The sequence below is a fragment of the Mytilus californianus genome, unplaced genomic scaffold (genome assembly GCF_021869535.1).
Source record: "Mytilus californianus isolate M0D057914Y unplaced genomic scaffold, xbMytCali1.0.p SCAF_6, whole genome shotgun sequence".
Taxonomy (NCBI): Eukaryota; Metazoa; Mollusca; class Bivalvia; order Mytilida; family Mytilidae; genus Mytilus; species Mytilus californianus.
The window spans coordinates 21355275-21376002 of NW_026262712.1; the positions used below are offsets into that span (position 1 = coordinate 21355275).

The 20728-nt window shown below is 32.9% G+C and overlaps 1 protein-coding gene across 1 annotated transcript in view; it reads left to right on the forward strand.

Moving 5' to 3' along the window:
• The window catches only part of LOC127705275 (uncharacterized), a 431608-nt gene that overhangs the window by 308327 nt on the left and 102553 nt on the right, over positions 1-20728 (forward strand). Inside the window, exons 47-49 of the mRNA XM_052209598.1 lie at positions 696-800; positions 3708-3815; positions 6021-6225. Of these exons, the coding sequence (XP_052065558.1) occupies positions 696-800; positions 3708-3815; positions 6021-6225 (418 nt within the window). The remainder of the gene's footprint in view (positions 1-695; positions 801-3707; positions 3816-6020; positions 6226-20728) is intronic.

The window sequence follows — 20728 nt, forward strand, 5'->3', positions numbered from 1 at the left end:
TAAAAGAACCCAGAAGTGAAAATTTCACTTCTTTACAGTTACTAACTTGATATCTAAATCTTCCTAGGCTTATCACTACCTTTTTGATACACAATATATATAGTGCATTGATCATAACATTCTATACATCCTATCTATGAACATTTCAAGAAATTTATCAATGTAATATATGCTCAGATATTCAAGTCACAAAATGATTTTACACCAGTCAAGAAAATTACATAACTTTTGCAAGGTGCAGGAATTTAATTTATGTTTTAAAAATATAAATGATGTTATTGTTAAAGTCATCTTTCAAAAGTGGAGTTATCTCCCATCGTCCAGAATTGTAGTTGAATCAACTACAACCAATGCTTAATTGACAATGCAATATTTAATTTTACTTCCCACTGATAGATTAATGCAATCTTTTCCCTTGAGTGCTTACATGCACTTTGATTGGATATAGCAGGTGGGATTTTGTAAATTTGTGTTTTTGGTCTAAAAGAAATGTACTACAAAATAACTGTGTTCTAAGGCCTATTTCAGGTCAAATTAGGCCCTTACTGAAATTCTTAGATCATGTTAAATTCATTGTCTATGGAATTATTGCATTTGATTGGATTCCTGAAGAAGGTGTATAGTTTTATGATCATGAACACTGTTGTTATGAGTAACGCTTATAAGTTATCTAAATTACCAGTGTATCTTTGTAGTGCAAGACTGGTTGGGCAGGCAATGGTTATATTTGTGGAGAGGATCCTGACCAAGATGGGGTGCCAACACTGACTATTTCCTGTACAGGTCCATCTTGTCGTAGAGTAAGTACAGTAAAACCTTCATAAAACTGTTGGCAATGGTACTATGAAAAAGGGTCATTTTTATAAAAAAACTGAAAAAATAAATGTATTTAATAAGGCTTTTATCATGATTTGTGAAACTATTATTTTTTCAAGAACATGTCTAGTACTCCCTGCCTTTTCACCATTTTGTCTTTTGTCATGTCAGAATCTTCAGTAAGCTTTTCTCATCACTTTACGTTTTTTTGTCCTCATTCCTAAAGATTTACAAAAAACTTCTTCTCTGAATTAACTGGGCCAAATTTAACCAAACTTGGCCAAAATCATCAATGATCATTGGGCATCTAGTTTGAAAATGTGTCTGATGACCCCATCTGCCAAACAAAATGACTGACTAAAATGCCCCTAAAACAAGTTTTGTCTATGATTTAAAAAAACATTGTAGTTGATGTATATCATTGTCCTTATTCCAGTGGTCAGGTTTAAGGTTTTGAATAAGTTTATATTATTATAGTAGGGATGTCAATGAGTACTGAAGTATTCTAGTATCGAATACCAAATACGATACTCCATCCGTTTTCTGTTAGAATATTGCTGTCACTTTGTGTCCGTCTTCTATCGTCATCGTCCCTTAACATTTACAAAACTCTTCTCCTCTGAAACTACAGGGCCAAATGAAACCAAACTTGGCCTAAACCATCTTTAGGGTATCTAGTTTAGAAAATTAATATGATGACCCTGCCGATCAAGCAAGATGGCAGCCATGGCTAAAAATAGAGCATGGGGGTAAAATGCATTTTTTGCTTGTATCTCTGAAACTAAAGCATTGAAAGCAAATCTGACATGCATAAAATATTCATCAGGTCAACCCCTATCTGCCCTGAAATTTTAAAACCATCAGACATGTCAGACAACCTGTTGATGGGTTGCTGCCTCAGAATTGGTAATTTTATAGAAATTTTACAGTTTTGGGCTATTATCTTGAATATTATAATAGATAGAGATACACTGTACACAGCAAAATTGATTAGCAACAAGACTAAAATGGTCAATTGACCCCTTTTGGAGATATTGCGCCTCATAGTCAATATTTGACAATTTTTGGTAATTTTTGTAATTTATTACAAAATTGTTCTCTGAAACTACTGAGACAAAGGACAAGGTACAAATGTATGATAAGGGGCGTTTTTTGGTCCCCTTCCAGAATAAGTTTATATATAGATTACTGATAGCCTTTGTGTAGAAACAAGACAAAACAATGATTTTTTTGTGTTCCTGTGAAAGGAAGGTTGCCTAGCAACGGTTTTATTAAATAGCCAAATTAGCACTTATGCATTGTTTTTTTCATTACAAATTAGCTTTACTCATAATAGAATTCATTGTTTAACAATAACTTCAAGTTGCAAATGAATAGTTAATTTAATTTCATTTTAATAAATGCTTAGCAACAACCTAGCAACGGTTTAAAAATTTGTAATTTCTGTCATATAAGGCCTAAATTTAGCATTTTTTTAAAATTTAAGACATGAGCACCAACGTAGACCACCATCATATTTTATCAAATGAAAGATACAGAAGTAGAGTTGATGGTTGAAAATTTCAGGATGGTCTACGTTGGCGCTGATGTCAAATTTCATCTCCAAACATGATTAGATTGTAGATTTTTTACACTTTTCGTCGTTCATTGCCTTTTCAAGGTCTTAGTTTGCACAGATTTCAGCTCATAACACAATAAAATAAGGTGCTATGCGGACAAGCAAATACTGCAGTTCATTCTACAGGCGGGATGGGTTCAAACTTCAAAGTTTCAAATTTCTGGAAAAAGGAGGGCCAGAAACAGCCCTTACCATACTTTGTCCTTTAACCAAACTTGGCAACAATCATCATTATGGTATCTTGTTAAAAAATGTGTCTAATAACCCTACCTTCCAACCAACATGGCTGTCATTGCTATAAATAGAACATAGGGGGTAATCAGCAAGTTTTGTCTATTATTTTTTGAACCGTTATAAATAGAGAAGATCTGAAATGAAAAAGTATGTTCAGAAGAATGAGCTCTACCAATTATCCATATATATGTCAAAAATGTAAGGCAAATTCTTATAGGAGTTATTGCCTATAAATGATAAATTTTACGATTTTTTTTTTCATTTTTGCCTTTTATCATTAAAACTATGATAATTAGAGAGAAAATTTTTTCTGTTAAGCTTCATTATGATAGATAAATAAACACTCTAAATCACAAAAATGATCAGCAAGGCAAGATCTTTTAATAAAATTAAGCCAAAGAAACTAAACAGACTAAAAGATCAGTAATACAAGATCAACAAAATAGAGATTTTTGTCATATGGTCTATTCTTGTCCACAATATTAGAGAATGTCCTTTGTTTGATATGCCTATAGACCAAGGTGAGCAACACAGGCTCTTGAGAGCCTCTAGTTTATATAAAATTTGAAAATTAAATAGGCATCACTGATTAATTATACTAGTAAATAGAATAGATTTTATTTCGATTGCTTGTGCTAAATTGTCATTAAAATGTCTCAGAAAATACGATAGGCTAAGCCTAGGCTAACAATTTAACATGTCTTAGTAAATCCATAACATTGGTACCGTAGGAACAAATATTTTCATCTGCAAGACTGTAATTTGCAATGTTGCAAATCTGACTGCCCCCAATAATAGTTGACAAGAGACAGAAACGATGAGTACTTGATTAGTTTACCCAGTAGACATCCCTGCTATAGTAGTGTGTGAAATTGTTATAAACAATTCATTGTATATATGCATCTGACAGGTTTTAAATGGCTTTAAACCTCTGTTTTGAAGTCATTGACTTTGAAATAATTTAAATATTGAAACTGCTTTAACATTTTAATTTTTAATGTCAATTGGTGTTATATACAATACGGTAATTATTTTGCAGGACAATTGTGCAAATGATCCAAACTCTGGACAGGAGGATAATGACAATGATGGAATGGGTGATGCATGTGATTATGATGATGATAATGATGTAATCGGTGATTTAGATGTAAGTCTTATTGTGATTACGATGATGTTAATGATGTAATCGGTGATTATGATGATGATAATGATATAATCGATGATTTAAATCTAATAAAATTGAGAATGGAAATGGGGAATGTGTCAAAGAGACAACAACCCGACCATAGAGCAGACAACAGCCAAAGGCCACCAATGGGTCTTCAATGCAGCGAGAAACTCCCGCACCCGGAGGCGTCCTTCAGCTGGCCCCTAAACAAAGTCTTATTGTGATTATGATGATGATAATGATGTAATCGGTGATTTAGATGTAAGTGTTATTGTGATTATGATGAAGATAAAGATGTAATCGGTGATTTAGATGTACCGGTAAGTGTTATCGTGATCATGATGATGATATTGATGTAATCGTTGATTTAGATGTAAGTGTCATTGTGATTATGATGATGATAATGATGTTATAGGTGATTTGGATGTAATTTTTATTTGTATAAACAGTTTTTTTTATTAAAATACAAATTAGGAAATGAAGAATGTACTTAATTTTTTGGTGTCAATGCATTTAACTTTATACATGTATTAGAAAACTGTCTACAAATGATCAAAACTATTAAATCAACAAAACATGTCAATTGATTGATACAAAAATTGCTTCCTTGGCCCTTAACACAATTTTCACATTATTTGCATATAATTTTGAAAAACTAAATTTTCAGTGATCAGCAGTCAAAAGCTACAAAAATATGTATGACTGAAATCATAAAGTTACATCAGATTTGCTGCTCTTAAATGCATGAGGATTTAATAAACAGTAGCACACAGTTTTTCATTTAGGAAGGTAAAATGGGGAATTTTTTCATACAGTACTGTTATTTGTGTAATACTGATTTCTCATTTGTTACATTATTCAAAATTCTGGCAAATAATTTTAGATATCAAGAAACAGCTGACAGCATCATAAATACTTCAATAGATTCTTTTCAGATTTTCTTCTTAATGAAGGAAGGTGTTGCTGATTGAGTTAACTAATGTTTCCATTTGTCAAATTGTCATAATAGACCAAAGGATTTAAAACAATATTAGGTACATTCTTTAACAAGGTGCATAACCAATAGAGTGAAGTAATTAAGCCACCAGACGCCATTGCATGATGAAATGTTAAGCAATTCAATTGAATAATGGCCTTATTTATCTGAAAAACAGGCAAGCAAATATGGAGACAGCTGCCAACAACAACCACTGACTTTGGACATGATCAGTCAAACAAATCTTTCATTTCAGTAATTCATTCCTTTTTCAGTAAGTATAGTTTATTGATGTTTCAGGATAACTGTGTGTTTGTGAGTAACATTGTGCAGGCTGATTCCGTATAGTTTATTGATAATGTTTCAGGATAACTGGGTGTTTGTGAGTAACATTGTGCAGACTGATTCCGTATAGTTTATTGATGTTTCAGGATAACAGTGTGTTTGTGAGTAACATTTTGCAGGCTGATTCCGTATAGTTTATTGATGTTTCAGGATAACTGTGTGTTTGTGAGTAACATTGTGCAGGCTGATTCCGTATAGTTTATTGATGTTTCAGGATAACAGTGTGTTTGTGAGTAACATTGTTCAGGCTGATCCCGTATAGTTTATTGATGTTTCAGGATAACTGTGTGTTTGTGAGTAACATTGTGCAGACTGATTCGGTATAGTTTATTGATGTTTCAGGATAACTGTGTGTTTGTGACTAACATTGTGCAGGCTGATTCCGTATAGTTTATTGATGTTTCAGGATAACTGTGTGTTTGTGAGTAACATTGTGCAGGCTGATTCTATATAGTTTATTGATATTTCAGGATAACAGTGTGTTTGTGAGTAACATTGTGCAGACTGATTCCGTATAGTTTATTGATAATGTTTCAGGATAACTGTGTGTTTGTGAGTAACATTGTGCAGACTGATTCCGTATAGTTTATTGATAATGTTTCAGGATAACTGTGTGTTTGAAATTAACATTGTGCAGACTGATTCCGAATAGTTTATTGATGTTTCAGGATAACTGTGTGTTTGTGAGTAACATTGTGCAGACTGATTCCGTATAGTTTATTGATGTTTCAGGATAACTGTGTGTTTGTGAGTAACATTGTGCAGACTGATTCCGTATAGTTTATTGATAATATTTCAGGATAACTGTGTGTTTGTGAGTAACATTGTGCAGACTGATTCTGTATAGTTTATTGATGTTTCAGGATAACTGTGTGTTTGTGAGTAACATTGTGCAGACTGATTCCGATGGAGACGGTGTAGGTGATGTCTGTGATAACTGTGTAAACGATGCCAACACTGACCAAACTGATGGAGACGGAGACGGAATCGGTGACATATGTGATTCCGATCCAGACAAAGATGGCATCGCATCAGGCTCTGATAATTGTCCATTTGTTTACAATTTAGGTAAATATAAAGGATTGAGGATGGTAGATTGCTAGTGGAATTAAGAATTTTTCTATACTAAATCAAAATGTTTATTTTTCTATACTAAATCAAAATGTTTATTTTTCTATACTAAATCAAAATGTTTATATCTAAAATCTGGGACTATTATACTAATTGGACTGGAAACTGATCAATCTGTTGAGATTACATTGCCCCAAAAGCGGATTATTGATTTTTATACGACCGCAAAAAAATTTTTGTGGTCGTATATTGGTATGACGTTGGCGTCGTCGTCGTCGTCGTCCGAAGACACATTAGTTTTCGCACTCTAACTTTAGTTTAAGTGAATGGATCTCTATGAAATTTTACCATAAGGTTCAATACACACAAAAGGAAGGTGGGGATTGATTTTGGGGGTTATGGTACTAACAGTTGAGGAATTAGGGGCCAAAAATAAGCATTTTTGTAACGTCCAGACATAACTTGTGTGTAAGTGTATGGATCTCTCTGACATTGTACCACAAGGTTCCATATCACAAAGGGAATGCTGGGATTGATTTTGGGGGTAATTGCCTCCAAATTTTAGGAATTAAGGGCCAAAAAGGGGCAAAAAACAAGCATTTTTCTAGTTTCATGACAATAACTTGTGTGTTAGTGTATGGATCTCTCTGACATTGTATCACAAGGTTCCATATTACAAAGGGAATGCTGGGATTGATTTTGGGGGTAATTGCCTCCAAATTTGAGGAATTAGGGGCCAAAAAGGGGCAAAAAACAAGCATTTTTCTAGTTTCATGATAATAACTTGTGTGTAAGAGTATGGATCTTTATGAAATTGTACTACATGGTTCCATATCACAAAGGGAAAGCTGGGTTTGAGTTTGGGGGTAATTGACCAAAAAGCTTAGGAAGAAGGGGCTAAAAAGGGGCCTAAAATAAGCATTTTTCTAGTTTCCAGACAATAACTTGTGTTCAAATGTATGGATCTCTCTGAAATTGTACTGCAAGGTACCATACCACAAAGGGAAGGCTGGGATTGATTTTGGGGGTAATTCCCTTAAAATTTTAGGAATTAGGGGCCATTAAAGGGCAAAAAAACAAGCATTTTTCTAGTTTCAGGACAATAACTTGTGTGTAAGTGTATGGATCTTTATGAAATTGTACTGCAAGGTTCCATATCACAAAGGGAAAGCTGGGTTTGAGTTTGGGGGTAATTGCCCTAAATGTTTAGGAATTTGGGGCCAAAAAGGGACCAAAAAACAAGCATTTTTCTAGTTTCCAGACAATAACTTGTGTTCAAGTGTATGGATCTCTCTGAAATTGTACTGCAAGTACCATACCACAAAGGGAAGGCTGGGATTGAGTTTGGGGTGATGAATCATAAGGGGGTTCAAAAAATTTGGGGGGGGGGGGGATTTTTTTTCCTTTTTTTTCTTTAGAATTTTCCATTTTAAATTGGTTATTTCTGATTTATATATAAAAGCAAATAATAATGATATGGTTTGAATAGGTAATTTAAAATTTTTTAAGTTCTTAGACCACTTTCATTCTGTGTCAGAAACCTATGCTGTGTCAAATATTTAATTACAATCCAAATTCAGTGCTGTATCAAGCTTGAATGTTGTGTCCATACTTGCCCCAACTGTTCAGGGTTCAAACTCTGTGGTCGTATCAAGCTGCGCCCCAGCGGAGCATTTTATTTTGTTTTGATTGACAGCTTACCTTGTCAAGTGATTAGTAAGCCTTGGGTAAATGAAAACAATAGATTTCGGCAAACAAGTCAGCATATGGAATACCGTTAAAATTGGTGGATTTAAAATTTCCAAAAAATTAATTAAATGCAAAAAATAATTATTGTTTACGAAAAATTGTTAATAAGTAGTCAATATATTAGTGTTGAAAATAAAACAAATATAGTCAAAATGCTGGCACTTTACTTGACTGCTAAGAAAACAATCTGTCGAAAGTTAACAGATCATAATTAATCCTAATAAAAACAAGAACAAAATTTACCCAGGTCTCATAGAAATATAGCCACATTATTTTGAACTTTTCTGAACTCTGTGTTTACACCTAAATTTCAATATGGCAGAAAAATAGTTGTGAACAGGCTGGGCCAACTTTTGTAGTTCTGATTGTGGAACCTACTCAGTACTGTACATATTTTCATGAAGCCGTATGCAAATGCCACCTGAAGATCATTACTAAACAAAATTAAACCTGATTTAAAAAAAAATATTGCAAATATAAAAAGGAGTAGGCAATATTAAAGGAACAGTGTAATTTATTTGAGCTCTGCATGTGGTTTCCAGTTGTAACGAGAAAGGGATTTATATTCCACTTTTCACTTAAAAAATTGCAAATGAAAATAGGCCAATCTAACCTATAACCTATAAATATGATTTTACAACAAACTGAACTTCTGTATCTCTTTTCAATCAACAGTTATAAGAAATTTAATGAATCACTTTTTTTTCACAGTTTCCCCATGCTATTATCATCCTGAAAAATTCAATCTTTAGATGTCTTTTTTTACACTTAAGGCAGGATTTGGTGATTAATAACAACTGTCAAAAATCAACATATATTTTATCATCATATTAATCGTGTTCAAGATTATAAAAAGAAAAAGAACTTTATGTGAAGAAAACAAAATGTTGAAATTTTAAATAAAATATTATAAGATAGCTGCTTTCAGAAAAGAAAAAAAAAAGCATTTGGGTGGGCCACCAAACTTTTCTTCATGCTACATATCAAAATTAGTAAATTTTCTGTTGCTTCCTTGAGTTATCTACCCTGATATTACATAGTTTTTGTCTCGATTACCAAGACAGTTGCAGAAAGCAAGACAGGGATTGCTTTTACAGGGACCATGACGATGGCCTCATCAATTGTTCAGTGTTCTGCTTAAGTTAGTAAGATAGGAACTACTTGCGAAAGATCATTGATAAAAAAGGTTATCTCTATCAGTTCTAATCAGTTTGATGACTATTTTTAGGCCCTGTCCCCCATGTTATGGTCAAGTGACTGAATTCATTAACAATTTTCAATGTTAAGTTTTGTACTTGAGTTAGTGTGATAGAATCTACTTGTGATTAATCAATGATATTTTGTATGAATTTGTATAACTATCATTTCATATCAGTTTGAGGACTATCCAATGGTAGTAGGTAATAATCAACATGAAATTAACAAATGAGAGAGGAAATCCTGCACCCAGAGGTAGGCTTCAGCTGGCCCCTAAAAAATAATGTATACTAGTTCAGCAAAATGGGCACCACACTAAACTCTGAAACATATAAATGAACCAAAGTTAAAAAAAATACACATAAAATGTAGGAATAGCCAGAATAAACCAAATGTGGCAAGGTTAAACAGGTTTTGTAATATCTCAACCCTCTCCCTATACCTCTATAGACTAGCTAATGTGGAATAAACAAACACATAGCAATACTCACAGTAAAACTCAGATTAAAAGTCCAATCCAATGTTAGAATAGGTAACAGAAAAAACTAAGCAAAATGGTAAAATGGCAATGATCAACGTAAATTAACAAAAGACTACTAGCAGTTACTGACATGCCAGCTCCAGACTTCAATGAAACTAATAGAAAAATTATGTCTTCATCAAATGAAAACAAAGCACATTTTCTCCTGTAAGGGTTTAGTATTGTGCAATCATAAATCATAAATCAAGAACACCACTGGTATTATACCAATAACAAATAATGTTGTCATTAATTTAAACATATTTATCTATAGTGGATTGGGAAACAAGTTATTGCAACTTATATTAATCCCTTTCCACTTTGCGGTGCGATTGCTGCCTTGTAGCGGCATTAGCCTGCTTTTTTTCGAAATCTACAAGGGTAATTTTCTTGCCATTGTTTCAAAAAACTATAGGAGCTACTATTAAAGTGTAAATTGCATAAATGACAAGCATTCACTTCTGTTCTCGTACTATAAACAACAAAATTATTTATTTTGTTAAAAATATTTCCTTTCTCCATTTATACAGTATACCTTACAACAAAATTATTTTCATTTACCTGTGTACATTATTCAATTTGGGGCATTTTGTTCAAGGTTATGGTTATTTTTCTTTAATTGTTTAACAACTAACCCCTAATTTTTTATTGATTTTGTATTTACATTGTGTCATAGATCAAATTTATTCGTTCAGTGTAGATTCACTTGTGTTAATATTGTCCTTTGATTGAGTTAAGCCATTTCAATTGATTTTTTATGGTGTGTCTTTCTATGTTGTGATGTTACACTATTGTTTCAGATAAGGGTGAAGGTTGGTACCTATTAAAATGTTTATACCACATACATGTGAACCTCCCGACAGGAGTACAATAATCTCGTTTTCAGTGGTCTCCTCCTGACCTCCCTTTGAAGAGAAAAAAATCCTGTGTATGAAATTTTTCATGAATGAAAAATTTCTGCCCAATTTAACATTATCATCACAGACATCTGGTGTAACTGACATTACCTGAAGTTATATTTCAACTGTAAATTAATAACATGCATAATTATATGGCTTCACTTGTCAGCTTGGGTGTCAAACATACTGGTAATCAACGATTTTTATCTCAGGCTAACTGCCGTTGTGTAATAAAAACTTTGTGTATTTATTGGGTTACTTCCCTTGATTTATCCTGTTTAAAGTTACTTTCCTTTAAATAATGTAAATTTTTAAAAGAATATAAATAAAATATAAGTTGAACAAATAATTATAAAATGATGGTAATTAAATGATTTTAAATGTCTTAGGACAAATAAAAATATAATAATTTGAAAATTATTTGAGGGTTCTATACTTCTTTTCAAGGCTTAAATTGAAATTTATATAATAACTACATATCTATATTCCTTGCTTCTAGTTTGAATGTGTTTGTGAATATGCAGATAGAAACTAAATGCAATTGCAGATATTAAACAAATTATAGAATAATGATAAAAAAGATATGGATTAAAAAATTTAAAAAAGATAGAGAATCTTTATTAGTACAAGGGTACTATAAACATAATACATTCGGATGGAAAGTTGAAGAAAACACACTTTAAAAGACAATTTTTACAGCACAGGGTTACACTTACGACAAAATTTATGTCCATTAAAAACCTCCTGATCTGAGTCCTAATCTCCTGACCAAAATTTCCCAATCTCCTGATCTGAGTTTCACAGTCCATCACATGTATGATACCAGCTATATTTTTTTGCACCTGTCATAAGTCAGGAATCTGATGTTCAGTAGTTGTCTCCAGCAACATAGTGAATTTGTTATTTTGCTGGTTCTTTGTAAAGAGTGATATTTAATATATAAAAGAATCAAATAAATACTAATATTCCAGTTAACAGGCTATTATTTCTACTTGGAATTATTTTTAATTCTGGAATTTGCATTATTTCTTTTGCTTAAAATTTTCAATAAATTCCATGTTTGATGTGTATTATAATATTTTGAGCGGTGCATAACACTTTCCATACAAAGTATTTTGTATAAATAGTGTTGTGCGCCACACAGTACAATCTATTGAAAATGTGCTATCTTCTTTGTAATAGGAATTCTTATGCAATTTTTATGTTACAATTTTTTTCATTGGCTAAAAGGTGCCGTCAAATCCACAGTTGACCAGGCGTAACTAAGGAGGGACCCGTCATTTTGAATTGATTGGATCAACAAATGTTCGATTACTACAATATTATAAAAATAAAACAACACCTACCTCGAATTAGCTGTTTTAATGTGATTTTATCCGAATTTGAATCATAGAGGTAACGTAATAGCCTCCAGTTTGTAAGTTTTTTGTATGACGTCACGTTTAGCTATGAAGTCATTGCACCAAAATCATTCATAAAGTTTCCCGGAATTTTTTTGTTTGTCAAATTTATACATTTTTTCAAGCTCAAAGATATTATTTCTTTTTGTTATGCATTAGAATCGGAATAACAGTACTGTAGTTGAAGAGTTTCCACCGTCAATTTTGATTTGACAGTCGCAAATGTCCGTTTTACTGTCTCCGCTGCGCGTCGCCAGTAAAACTGCATTTGCGACCGTCAACTCGACAATTGACGGTGGCAACTCTTCAACTACAGTACTGTTATTCCTTAAGTGTTGTGCGCTGCACGGAACATTTAAATATAGAATAAACAAGGAATTTATTAAAAATTTCAAGTACAAGAAATTATGCAAATTCCATAGTTAGAAATAATTCCAAGTTGAAATAATAGCCTGTTAGTAGTTAAAAAGAAAACAGCTAACAATATTTAAGATACCTATAATCGATTAAAAGAGCCATCAAAATAAAATATTTTCTACTTTTCCAGTGCTGGCAACAAATTCACTTTATATTGCTGTTACGGAGAAAAAAGCCATTTCTAGCTATTTTGCTGGCTTGAATTAAGATATTTTAAACAGAGCTGGCAAAATAGCCACTGCCAAAAAAATATAGGAGATGGGTTAATGGTGTAAATTTCAATAATGATCAGCTCAGCAAAATCTATTAACAGTGCAAATTACAGAAAAATTGGTCAGCCTCTTTTGATTTATTGCACCTTAAATATGTATTTTTCTAATTATTCCCAATATTTGCTGTTATTCTGAAAACTATAGGAGCCAGGTTATGAGTATCAACTGCAAATGATAAACATGGCAAGATTCATCTACTCTGACATTTATGCTAACCTATTCTGAAGTAATTGCCACCAATATGTAGATTTTTGTCGAGTCTGTGACCTTAGTTGCAGAAAGCTCGACATAAGGATAGTGATCCGGCGGCAGCGTTAACAAACTTCTTAAAAGCTTTATATTTTAGAAAGTGGAAGACCTGTATGTTTCATACTTTTTATATAGATGCCTTATGTTACGAACTTTCCGTCAGTCATATTTCCATTGTCCTTGACCTCATTTTCATGGTTCAGGTTGCACTTTGTAAATACAGCTGTTTCTCAAACCACGCCTCTTTTGGGGAGATATATAATATTCATAGATATGTTAATTTGTTAATGTACTGGTTCCCATTTATGATCTCTGTGTTTCATCTCATAGAGACATCACTTGGGAATGTAACCAGTATAGAAAAACATGGTAGCGCCTAAATTTTAATTCTTAGGAGGTCCAAATATGAAGGTAAGGGTAGTATAGAATTTTAGTATAAGTTTAAACTCTTAGAAGTTCAGGGCATATAAATGTTGAAAATATGCCGCACAGCCCTATATTTTGACCTTTAAATAAAATAGTAGTGCATATAAACTTTCCGTTCTGGGATATTATTTTTCACGAAACTTCATAGTAAAAGTGTCACAGTTTTAGCTGCAAAGGGAGTTCCTATGGGAAATTGCATTGTCTATATTTACAGAATTGCAACCTATATAGGGTTAAAAAATAGAACATACAGAATTTCACAAAATCTGGTTTATCTCAGAGATTTTAAAGAATTTAACTCAAATATGAAGTTTTATAAATATTTCATGAAGATTGAGAAAATCCTGAGCCTAAACTATGATGACTCAGCATAAATTCACAGTTTACAGTATGCATGTGTCATAGGTGTTCTTTTATGTAAAAGTTTTTAAAGTGAATTTTATTGAAAAAATATATTATTTTAGAAAATATGAAATTATGAAATAATTGTATGACAAATTTTGATTTAATTACTCAGGTAAATTTTGTGAAACATGTCGCTTGTTAATAATTGCTCTGAGCAACATTTTGGTATCTTGTCAATGGTCATTAATTAATATGAGCAATATTATGTTTTAATTAGTATCATAAATGTAATTAACTTGTATCTCTGTAATTGACATTATTCATATTTCACCTTTGGACATTTTTGAACAATAGTATTAATACTCAAATTATCTCAATTATCAAAATTATCAATGTCTGTCATTTTATGAGTAGTTTTCAGCATTCGCCTTAAATATCGGGGTCGAACAGTTATTCGTCAGTCTAGTCTCGTCGGTGTCATCCAGAAAAGAGTGCTTCCAAAGCCAACCAGGCTCAGCTGCTCAGGAGAAACGCCAACACAAAAGACTTACTCAATGCTACTGTAATTGTTCAAGCCAGACAACATTAACTTGGAATATTTCGAACATTTTGGACTTAAACTCAAACTGTGAATGGATTAGTGAAATTAGTGACTTTGTTATTTGGAACATTTGGACTCTATTTATTTGTAAATTGTTTTGGCATCATTATCATCATTTAGATCTGTTATTATATAAAACTGTTACAACTTGCTGCTTGCTTTATAGTTTTGCCTGCCATCGCTCAAGTCTTGCGAAAGACTGACCTCCTGTCCCTTGGGTTGTGCATGTTCGATAGTCCCCCTTAAACTCGACGTGCACTGGCTCTTGGTGACAGATTTGGTGGAGGACCCGGGCAGAATTTTGATCCTTTTAGCTTTGGCATGGCATTATTATTAGCAATAGCTTTCAAAATTACTTTTAAATTATCTACTTACAAAATTTGCGATGGAATTTCATAACAAAAATTGAACAGAAGGAACAACAGAAAATGAGGATCTACTATTGAAGATAAGTAACTTATTAAAATATTATTTATTATTTAATCTTTACAGTTATATTTAAAATTTTTCAAGTTTCAGCAAATATTGTGCGAGATTGAATCTAAATAGATTAAAAATAAAATTAGTTTTAAATCTGTAAAAGTCATTGGTAGTATTCAAATGAATTTTTTTTTCATGGTCTACCATTTACAGAAGTCTAATTATAATCTTGTTTAGTTTCAGTTTTCAACTTTAAAAGTTGCTATACCAAAGTTGGCAAACTATTCGTAAAGAAAGACAACTGCAGTGTGTGAACAAAATAGATCTACAACAGAGACTAAAGATAAGTAGCTTTTGAAATAATAATATTCATAAGAATTCTCGAAATTAAATTGCTAGTTATTAAAGCAAAAAGTTTCTTCAAAGAAAAGTTGTGAATATAATTTATTGAGACAGCAATAAAGTTCAGAAATTTTGTAGTTTTACACACATTTCATGTAGCATATTGCCTTTTTATTCTGTGAATAGATTTTATTTAATATAGCCAAAATTCTTTTAGTAGAAGTCATGGGAAAGAAAAGAATTAAGAATATATGGTGCTGCAAAAGATCAAAATGTGCAAGTCTTTCAACTGTTACAGCAAGAGAAGCAGAGATAGAATTTAAATCATCTTTAGAAAGAAACTTTATGTACCTGAACATTGAAAATTCAAATCAAAAGTGCTTGATTGACAGTGGTGCAACAATAAGTTGTATAAGTCAACATCTTTTAAAACAACTAAAACCTCAAGCTGACATACAGAGATCATCAATTTTTAGTGGAGTTGGAGTATGCGGAGAAGTACACCCAGTGATAGGACAAACTACTTTGGAAATAAGATTTGACGAACACAAAATTGTACAGAACTTTCACATTTTCGAAACACTTCATTCAAAAATACTTCTTGGATTGGACTTTTTGGTAGCTCATAAGGTTAATATGGATTTTGGAAAAATGACAATATCTGTGCCAAATGTAACAGGAAAAGATAGTGCTACACTTGAAGAAAAGGAGAACATGGTTTCTACAGTTACTGTTCCAACATTCTTAGATGACAACGTTCAGATTGCCATGGCAACCACAGTGGACCTAGTAAAAGTACCAGCTCAATCTGAAATCATAATTCCAGTACATGTTGGAAGGTTTAAACATGGAACAACAGTAATTTTAGAACCGAAAGGAAACTTATCCATTGAACATCAAGTAGCCGGGGGAAAGACAATTTCTACAGTGTTAGGAGGCATAGCTTCATACAGACTTATGAATCCTACAAATTCTACTGTTTACATTCCCAGAAGGACTAAAATTGCGAAAGCCGAAACTATACAGTCTAACCGTGTTACAAAGTTCACAGAAGGATCATCTGCTCCTATAAACTCTCTTAGTGAAACAACTAGTAATCAACTTTGTAGTGAACTTTCAGACTTAGGATTTAATTTGGACAATTTGGAACTTACACCTGAACAAAAACAACAAATTCAAAACTTTCTAATTCAAAATAGGGACATATTTGCAAAGGATTTAAGTGAACTGGGACATACCAACTTGCATTTCCACACAATCTATACTGGTGATGCAAAACCGATTAGTGCTGCTCCATATAGACAATCTCCACAAATGCGCAGAGAACTAGATAAACAACTTGATGAAATGGAAAGATATAATATTATTGAGGAGTCTACTTCACCATGGCATAGTCCAGTCGTACTTGTTAAGAAAAGAAATGGAAGTATTCGCGTATGTGTAGATTTTAGGGCTTTAAACCGTATAACAGAACCCATGTCAGCAGTAATTCCAACTATGACTGATATATTTGACACTTTGGCAGATTCAAAAGCAGAAATATTCTCATCTCTCGATTTAACGTCCGGATTTTGGCAAGTCCCGCTAGACCCAGCAACGAAGCATAAGAGTGCATTCATTACACATAAAGGTGTATATGAATTTAATAGACTTCCATTCGGTATGATGAACTCTCCATTGACTTTCCAGTGTTTAATGACAAAAGTGCTTAAGGACTTAAATTTCAAAATTGCGTTAGTTTACATAGATGACATTCTTATTTTCTCAAAGAACTTTGAAGACCACCTTAATCACCTTCAACAAGTGTTTTCCAACCTACGCGAAGCAAACCTGAAACTTAATCCAGAAAAATGTAAATTTGCTACAAGAACAATCAAGTATCTCGGACATGTAATATCAAAAGATGGCATCCGCGTCAATCCAGAAAATACAGAAAAAGTTAAGGACTTCTGCAGACCAAACACTGCAAAGCAAGTGAAAAGTTTCTTAGGAATGGCAAATTACTATAGGAAATTTGTAAAAGACTATGCCCACATAGCAGCTCCATTAACAAAACTTTTAAAGAAAGATCAAAGATTCAGGTGGACTCCAGAATGTGATATTGCGTTTGAAAATTTAAAAGACCGTTTGACATCAGCTCCAATTTTATCGTTTCCTCATTTAGACAAACCTTTCATCTTAGCAACAGATTCTTCAGAGTTTTCAAATGGATATATTTTAAGTCAGATTCAAAATGGATTAGAACATGTGATTGCTTATGGCGGTAGACAATTAAGGGGTTCAGAACTTAAGTGGCATATTACTGACAAAGAGGCTCTAGCATTAGTAGAAGGAGTTCAACATTTCAAACATTATTTGGCAAATCAAGAGTTCACAGTGTATACAGACAATATCTCAGTTAAATATCTTCAGAAAATTAAAGATTGTCAGGGAAGACTTGGTAGGTGGAGTTTGCTATTACAAGGATATAATTTTAAAATTCAACATCGCGCAGGATCTAAAAACCCAGCAGACTGCTTATCAAGACAAAAACATTTAGAAATTAACAATAGTGCTTCATATGACTCTAGTGAACTTGCAGACCATTTAGGCTCCATAGATATACCTAAAGAATATACTGAAGTTACATTTATATATAAGGGTGAAAATGAAGATGCAGTTATTTCCAGTCTACAAACCGTGACAATCAATGATATTCAATTAATAAATCTAGCCGAAGAACAAGAAACATGTAAAGACTTTGCCGATATTATTAAATACAAACAGTCAGGAAGAGTACCACAGAATCCAGAACTTGCAAGGGCAGTCGTAGCCGAATCATTCAACTTTGAGTTAGAAGATGGAATATTAAAACACTTCTACTCAAAACGTTGTAAGAAAGTGCCAAAAGATGAACGACTCGTCAAACAGATTGCAGTTCCAAGGAATCTCCGTGATTCAATACTCAAAGCATATCATGACTGCATTCTGGGAGGAGGACATCAAGGATTTGAACGAACATATGCTGCAATTCGAAACAAATATTTCTGGCCATCGATGTATAGTGACATTAATCAATATGTAAAAACGTGTGAAGTGTGCCAGCAGTCCAAACGTGCTTTCAATTCAAAACCACCACCTTTACAACCACAACCAACAAATGATATTTTCGAACGATGGCATATGGATATTTTAAGTGGCCTTCCAACAACAAAAGATAAATATAAACATGTTTTACTCGTAGTTGACAGCTATTCGAAATGGTGCGAAGCTTTTCCGTTAAGATCTGAGGAAGCAGGTGAAGTTGCAAATGTTTTATATAGAGAAATAATATCCCGTTATGGTGCACCTAGGACCCTATTATCTGACCGCGGACGTAATTTTGTTTCAAATTTAGTTAAAGCTCTTTCGGAACTATTCAATATTAAAAGACACCTTACTAGCTCATACCATCCGCAGACAAATGGTGCTTGTGAAAGAATGAACTCTGTAATTTTACAAGCATTAAGAGCCTATACAAGGGATCAACAAGATGATTGGTATGATGTACTACCTGGAATTTTAATGGCCTATCGTGCTACGCCCGCCACTCAATCAACCAATTATTCACCATTCTTTTTACTTTATGGACGAGAAATGACTTTACCTATTGACACCGCGCTAATACCAAAAGATCGTTTGGCACAAGACCACAAAATATTTTTAAGCAGAATACTTCAAAATTTGGAAACTTCAAGAAAAATAGCTGCTAAGAACATCAAGCAAGCTCAAGAAAGATATAAACAACAATATGACAAAAAATCTAAAGAACCTGAATTTCAACCAGCTCAACGTGTTTGGCTTTATTGTACCAAAGTTCCTGTCGGAAAAGCACCAAAATTACATAGAAAATGGTCAGGACCTTATTATATTACCCGTATTGGACCCAATAGTACTTACAAACTAAGAAATTGTGCAACAAACAAAGAGGTTAAGTCAATGGTAAACGCGCAACGAATGAAGCCATATTACGATCCAAAAGACAGACCGACTAATTTACCAGATGAGTTTCAAAATGACAACGAAGAACTGAATCCAGAAGAAATACAAGATGACAACATCAATGATAATGATCAACTTTTACCAAACAACCATCAACAACCTAAGCCACCAATCAACAATGGAATAAATAGACAACAACCCCCCATTCCTGTAATTAACAACAATAAGCCAACTCAGAACCAACAACAACTTCCTGTTGATAGAATCAACCACAGACAACAAAAACAACAACCAGAACAAAATAGTGAAACAAATAAGAGAACTGCAAGCCCTTCAGGAGATTCAACTGTAAATGCACCAGTTAAAGACAACAAGCCATCTTGTCAGGACTGTAAGAACAATAAGTGTAAGGCATTCAAAGAAGAGGAGATTCAACAAGTTTTATCGTCAGTCAGAGGTAACGGTACATTATATTATAAACTTAAGTTTACCGATAAATCAAGAAACACAGAATGGTATTTTCCGTGCAAGGTCCCAGCAAAATTAATACGAGAATTTCATGCGCAACGAACAATGAGTGGTAAGAAAAGAAAACGCCCATTACAGCAGAATAAACATAAATTTTTCACAAAACCGGATCCAGCTGTTAATAGTGTACAATATATTTCAAGTAAAGTCACAGCTGATATAAGCACACAAACTGAAACCATCAATGAACAAGATCAAGCAAATGAACATCAACAGTTATTAGCCGTAAGAATTGTTAACAGCCGACCATACTTTCTAATTAAATCTGGAAATACTACAAAATACGAATCAATGACTTCAGTACCAAATACCGCTCGACAAGTTTTAATAGATCATAAGGAACATTTCAAACAAGCCCTTTTACAACAAGACATTCAATATGCGATGGAGAAAAGATTAGGAAAGGAAAATCAACGCGACTGCAGTTTTCAAATAGCCTCAGATGGAAAAATACACGAAGTTCGATACAACATGGATGGCACAACGGAATATTTATCGGGATACAGGAATCCAGTCATTGCACCAGAGTGGGATACATTTGATAGTCTGTCAAATGCGTCAATAAATAACTTAATAAATGTGTTAGAAACACAATACAAAATAGAAATAAGTATGAGGAGAAGATAAATTTGTGTGTAGTACATGTACATTTGTTAGATATATTAATATTTTATAGAATAATAATAATGAATTGTAGCTACTATTTTTTATAAAGCCACAAAAATGGGCAAAGAATAGATTTTGGAATAAAGCCACATAGATTGGTATTTAGAATATTAAAGAGTAAAGCCACATAGATTGGCAAATAATGAATTATAGAATATAGTGATTGTAAAAAGATAGTTACCGCTATTGTAAATATAGTGTATGTCTTGTATTTTTATTGTAATACTAGCTAGTATGTTTTTGTTGTTGTTTTTATGTTACATTTTTTTAAAAAGTATATTGACAATCAATGATTAAAACCATTTGGAGTTGGACTGGTCATTCAACTCCACACCCTGCACTTGTATAGGGCTGACCACCTTATACAAGGAGCATACAGTATAAAACATTTTCTTCATTTTTATGTAATTTTCAGTCTTGAATTCTTCTTTGCATATGTCTTGTCTTATTTTACATTTTCATTAGTCTGCATGGCTTTTCATATCTTATCTGGCAATTTTCTTTATCTA